This window comes from Pectinophora gossypiella, unplaced genomic scaffold, assembly GCF_024362695.1.
Source record: "Pectinophora gossypiella unplaced genomic scaffold, ilPecGoss1.1 Pgos_51, whole genome shotgun sequence".
Classification (NCBI taxonomy): domain Eukaryota; kingdom Metazoa; phylum Arthropoda; class Insecta; order Lepidoptera; family Gelechiidae; genus Pectinophora; species Pectinophora gossypiella.
Genome location: NW_026063261.1, coordinates 297,595 through 303,594, shown reverse-complemented (window position 1 = coordinate 303,594; position 6,000 = coordinate 297,595). Strand labels below are relative to the sequence as shown.

The 6,000-nt window shown below is 57.4% G+C and overlaps 1 protein-coding gene across 1 annotated transcript; it reads right to left on the bottom strand.

Moving 5' to 3' along the window:
* Positions 1-203: 203 nt before the first annotated feature.
* On the bottom strand, positions 204-2,400 carry LOC126381424 (uncharacterized). Its single transcript, XM_050030896.1, has 3 exons — positions 1,856-2,400; positions 879-1,761; positions 204-308 (listed from the first exon to the last, which is right to left on the bottom strand). Exons 1-3 carry the CDS (start codon positions 2,398-2,400, stop codon positions 204-206), a joined length of 1,533 nt encoding a protein of 510 aa, XP_049886853.1.
* Positions 2,401-6,000: the final 3,600 nt, after the last annotated feature.

Below are 6,000 nucleotides of genomic sequence, written 5' to 3'. Positions count from 1 at the left end.
ACTTAACTCACACACTGGCTTTGCGTCGCTTCTGACGTCCCACTCACACGTCACGCCGTACCTCCGCCGCCACACGATGATGTCCCAAGGGGTGCTCCTACTCCTCTCTGCACTGTCTCTGCTACCTGCCCTGTTTTAGCTACAGGGTGTCCCAGGGGGTGCTCCCCCCACGGCCACACTGTCACAATCCCCTTGCACTGACGTCAGTCAGTCACCAACACTGAGCACCCTCGATGGCAATCCACCACCTCGTCGGCACTGTTGCGACGTGGACGTGCAATAGTCAACCTCACTGCCGATATCCGACTCTGAAGGACCATGTACAATCGTCCCAAAACACATCCGAAAGGTAACTGGTTCAAGAATGAAACGACAGTTTCCAAGGCAAAAGTCATCTTTTTTTTTTTCTCGAAGAAAAAAGGCGAAGCCCGCGACGGGGAGACATTTTCGGAGCATAGCCCCTTTAATGTGGTGGCGCTCGCCGCCCGCAGAAACGGGCGTGGCACGGGAGTGGGACACGGCGGGCGATGGTCGCCCCTCCGTGAGCCCGATGATAAGTCAGTCCGTGGAGCCGCTAGCGAGGTCGAGCCCACCGGGTGGTTCCCCGTTGGGGGAGGCCCAGTGAGCGCCCGTCAGCTAGCGGTGGTGTCAGGTCCGGTGAGCTGCTCCGTCGCCGGGGCAGCTGGTGTCGAGTCGGCTGGAGGGAGGGAGAGGACTGCTTCCACTGCCACTGGAAGCGTCAACTCATCCCCCGGGGGGTGGCCACGATCCTAACTACTCGGCGGGGAGTAGTGGATGTGGGCAGCCCCGGTCCAGTCCGGTGTTGGTAGTCACTGCCCACCGGTGAGTTGGCCCAGCAGCGATGCCAGGCCTCCCACGATGATGGGCACTGGGTCAGTCCGTGTGCGGATGGCCGCCAGGATGTCGTGGAGCAGTTGGATTGACTGCTCCAGTACTTCCAGCTTCTCGCTGGAGGAAGCTGGGGGTGCCTCCGCTTGGGGCCTCGCCTTCTTCCCCTTGGGAGGGGCGGCGGCTGCTGTCTCTGTTATCGTAGAGGGCTGCGGCGGGACGGGTTCCACGGCGATGGGCTCGGCGGTGGTGGTGGCAGTGGGGGAAGGGGTAGCCCTTTTACGGGCGCGCCTCTGCCTTTGCGGCTTGGGCCCGTTCGGGCCGTTCGCCGCGGCCATGAGCGAGCTCCTCGCTGTCGGTTCGCTGCTCGGGTCCACAATGGAGGTCGCAGGTGCAGCTCTTCTTGCACTGGTCAAGGGCGCGGTGCCTGCCCTTGTGTTGCGCAACTCGCGCGACTTCACAGGGCAAGAAGGGCTGTTGGCTGGGTGTGCACCTCCGCAGTTGCAGCACGTGGCCGGTACCTCCCGGGGTCGCTGGCAGTCCTTCGCTGCGTGGCTTTTGCCACAGCGAACGCAGGCCGCCGGGTGGTGGCAGTTGTGGCTACTGTGCCGAAACTGCTGGCAGCGATGACATTGAGGAGCTCCTTTGCGTCCCCTCCAGGCTTCAATTTTGATACCGGGCATACAGAGTAGCTCGGTGGTGTCATATATAGACTGGAAGCCCAGTGTCCGCCGGATCTCCACGAAGAAGATACCGCCCACCCTGCCCTGGATGGGACGGATGTACTGGGGGTCGAAGCCGCGTTTGCGCAGCTCCTCCTCCAGCTCGGCGATGTTGGTCTCCACGGGCAGGTCTTTGATGGCCAGCTTCAGGGCGCGTTCCGCCGGGGGGGCGTAGGCGAACCAGGTAGCGCTGGTAAAGCCGGAACTCTTCATTGGTCCTCGCCATAAAACGCACACCCTTCCCGTACGGGCGCGCGTTGGGGACGTGGCCGAGCACCTCCCGCAGCTTGCGGAAGTGGTGCGGCCAGTCGGGCAGCTGGTCCACCACGATGGGCGGTATCTTCCTGCTCGCTGGGGCGAGCGGCGGTTGCAATTTGACAGGCTTCGGTGAAGGCGTGGGCATCGTCCGGGGGGACGGACGCGGGGGCGCGTGCGGTGGCGAGTCCGGATTTGTGTTTAAGACGGCCGCGTATGAGCGCGGCGGCGTCTTCTCCGACTCGAACAATGGCGAGAAAGGGTTGTTACTTGCGAACGAGCGCGGCGGCGTTGTCTCCATGTCCAGTAAGGGCATGGAGAGTGCGACTGGCGGAGTGGTTCTCACGCCGGGTTTCGTTGGTGGCCGCTGTGGCGGCGTCACGGTCCTCTTCTCCGCGGGACCTGCTCTCGAGAGTCGAAGCATGGGCAGCGGGAACGAGGCCTGTCGCACGCCTGCAGTGTTGAGGCGCGGTGGAGGCGGTGGGGTGTCGGCGGCGATGGGCTTGGTGACGACGCGGGTGCGCACGAATGTGCGGGCTCTCTGCTTCGTCACGCCGGCGGTTGGGGGAGCCATCCTTGCTTTGCTCACCGTTTGGATGTGGACGCGATGGGGCCGTCCAGTTGCGCGAAGCCAAGCGGTCCGCTAGGCAGCGCACACGCTATCACTCCCTCCCCGGTGAGACCCGCTGGTGGGAGGCCGGGGGTGGATGGGAGCGATAACGGTGTTACCCTTTGGAACCGCGGTTTTGGTGGGTATTTTTTTTAATAAAAAACCCCCAGCTTCTTTACGTCAGGCAGCGGTGTGTAGGTAGACGAATTATGCTTCCGTGCGCATCCGACTGGACAGAGCGATCCTCAAGTCATCTTTATTTAAATTCATCTTCCCATGTAAAGTTAGATTGCATTTTTTGCTTACGAGTTTTAATTTTGTACAGTGACATCTAGTGGCAAGTTATGAAACTAATATCTTAAGTAACGAAAATTGAATAAGGTATTGAACAAGCAGGTAAACGTTAAAAAAAACAAATTTCTCACAAAAAATACAAATCGATTTATTTACAAAATTATTAAAATCTATTGGGAACAAAATGACAACAATTTAAGTAAGTAAATGAAAATAAACGAACCCGGTGAGGCCTTACAAATCACGTCGAACACGATCCGAACACCTCGAGCGCCGCCAAACAAGTGAGCCCGAGCCGTCGGGTTTCTTCTCGTCGCGGGCGAAGCCCGCGACGGGGAGACATCCTCGGGGCATGGCCCCTTTAATGTGGCTGCAGTCGCCGCCCGCAGAAACGGGCGTGGCACGGGGTTGGGACACAGCGGGCGAGAACGCCCCTCCGTGAGCCCGATGTTACGTCCGTGGTGCCGCCAGCGAGGTCGAGCCCACCGGGTGGTTCCCCGTTGGGGGAGGCCCAGTGAGCGCCCGTCAGCTGGCGGTGGTGTCGTGTCCGGTGAGCTGCTCCGTCGCCGGGGCAGCTGGTGTCAAGTCGGCTGGAGGGGGGGAGAGGACTGCTTCCACTGCCACTGGAAGCGTCAACTCATCCCCCGGGGGGGTGGCCACAATCCTAACTACTCGACGGGGAGTAGTGGATGTGGGCAGCCCCGGTCCAGTCCGATGTCCGAGAGGGTTAGTGCCCACCAGTGAGTTGGCCCAGCAGTGATGCCAGGCCTCCCACGATGATGGGCACAGGGTCAATCCGTGAGCGGATGGCCGCGAGGATGTTGTGGAGCAGCTGGATCGTCTGCTCCAGCACTTCCAGCTTTTCGCTGGATGGGGCCGGTGGTACCTCCGCTTGGGGCTTCGCCTTCTTCCCCCCCCTGGGAGGGGCGGCGACCGCTTGGTCTGGTGTCGGTGTCGGCTGCGGCTCGACAGTGATAGTGGCTGCAGGGGCAGGTTTTGCCCTCGCGCGGATGCGCTTCGGCCTGCGCGGCTTGGGCCCGTCTGGGCCGTTCGCCGCGGCCATAAGCGAGCTCCGCGCGGTCGGCTCGCTGGTGGGGTCCACTGTTGAAGGTGGAGGTGGCAGTGGGGCTCTTCTCGCGCTGGTCATAGGCGCGGTACCCGCCTTGGTATTCCGCAGCTCGCGCAACTTGACCGGGCAAGAAGAGCTGTTGGCCGGGTGGGTCCCCCCGCAGTTGCAACACGTTGCTGGGACTTCTCTGGGCCGCAGGCAATCCTTGGCCGCGTGGCTTTCGCCACAGCGGACACAGGCCATCGGCCGGTGACAATTGTGGCTGCTGTGGCGAAATTGTTGGCAGCGGTGACATTGGGAGGGCCCCTTGCGTCCTCTCCATGCCTTGATCTTCACACCGGGCAGGCACATCAGCTCGGTGGTTTCATAGATTGTCTGGAAGCCGTGTGTCCTCTTGATCTCGACGAAAAAGATGCATCCTCTTTTGCCCTGGATGGGGCGGACGTATTCTGGGCAGAAGCCGCGGTTGCGCAGCTCCTCCTCCAGCTCGGTGGGGTTTGTATCCACGGGCAGGCCGAGGATCGCCAGCTTCAGCGAGCGCTCCGCCGGGGGGGCATACGCGAACCAGGAAAGTCCCGTAGCTCTCTCCAGGGTGGTGAGGTACCGCTGGTAGAGCCGGAACTCTTCCTCGGTCCTACCCGAGCCCGAGCATACCGCGCGGGCGGTTTATATAGAGGGGTAAGCAAAATGGCGGTACTTCTACAACAATATATATATTCTTAGGATCAAAAGTGAAATAAAAATAAAAAAAAAATAATCAAACAAAAACCCTAATCTCTTTATTTAACAATTTAAAACAATCTTCACAAATTACTCAAGAAACGTCACAACGCACTTTCATAGAACATAACTTTACAAATAAATAAAGAAAATTATGAAAATAACAATTTACAAAACAAAACAAAATGGCTCACGTGACCCGGATTACGTAACACACTACAGTCCTCTTAAGCTGTGTACGTCGCAGGCGCTCGCAGAGAAATGAAAAAGTTGCACCGGTCTCGACGCCTTATATAGGGTCGGTGATTTCTGAGGTTTAGTGCTTCGGGGGTACAACTAATACGGCCTCTCCTGACAATGTGATCGTCCTCGACCACTTCTTTACGCTGAAGAAGGTCCCGCCTCAGGCTCCGGATCCAGCAACGGCATAGACAGACCTGGCGCAGGGTGCCCTGACGACTCGGGTGGTGCAGAGTGCCCTGGTGACTCAGATAAGTCAAGCTCATCGTCTGAAAGTCAAAACATTTAATCAAATAAGCTGTTTATGAGCTTATACAAAACGTACATCGTCTTACAATCCTTTCATAAAACCATTCATTTAATTCATACATCATCTATTTCGCAAAGTCATAAAGTTTACTCTCATCCATCACCACCTAACGAGACGTCTCTATTTGGACTAATTATCCCCAAGGCCAAGACGAGGAGATAATCTTCGCTTCAACTTCCACTGCTGCAGTGTCGGCGATATTCCGAAGAGCTGCGGATGTCGCAGGTGAGAGTTATCCACCTGCAAGCATGGCACGACACACGCGCCCACCCGATCAGGCACACATGCCACGGGCCGTCCGACTACATGATCGCCTGACCATGGACACGGACTACAGACAAGCACATTGTGCCCATCTGTCTACACCTTGACGAGCCAACGCCAGGTGGACCAACCGCAGCCACACGGGCTTCGGAATGCCTCACACGCAGGCATTTCAAAGATCCATCTCATTCAAACCATGCAACTGCGTTTTGCTTGTCAGTCTCACTCTACGTTGGATTACTATGTGAAAGCAAGTTGGAAAAGTTTCTAAGAAAAAGGCTATTTATTAAAACAATTTTACTAACCCCATTCCTATTCTAGGTATAGTTCCTACGTTCAGCCACTATTTGTGATCTTGACAAACGAAACTTAGCAGTACTTAGTTGACTGATTGAGATGTATCACACACAATCGATTACTCACAATCGAAGAATGCGGCACACGTCTCGGGGCACCATTCGCCGCGCCACGGCACCATATATTGTGCCGCCGCCTGGGTGATCTTGCCGTACCCGCCGCTGAGAAGCTTCAGCTCGTACCGGCCACTCGGCAGCACCTTGACGACCTTGTATGGGCCGCGCATCCCCGGGTCTAATTTTCCTGTTGACTGGGAATATTTAATTACAAAAACAAGGTCATTAATTTGGAACACTCGGGGTGCACGCCT

Coding starts and splice junctions, on each gene's coding strand:
- LOC126381424 (XM_050030896.1), bottom strand. CDS start 2,400: ATGGCTCCCCCAACCGCCGGCGTGACGAAGCAGAGAGCCCGCACATTC. Junction 1,762..1,855: donor CCGCACCACTTCCGCAAGCT/GCGGGAGGTGCT, acceptor CGGCTTTACCAG/CGCTACCTGGTTCGCCTACG. Junction 309..878: donor CTGACCCAGTGCCCATCATC/GTGGGAGGCCTG, acceptor ATGGTCCTTCAG/AGTCGGATATCGGCAGTGAG.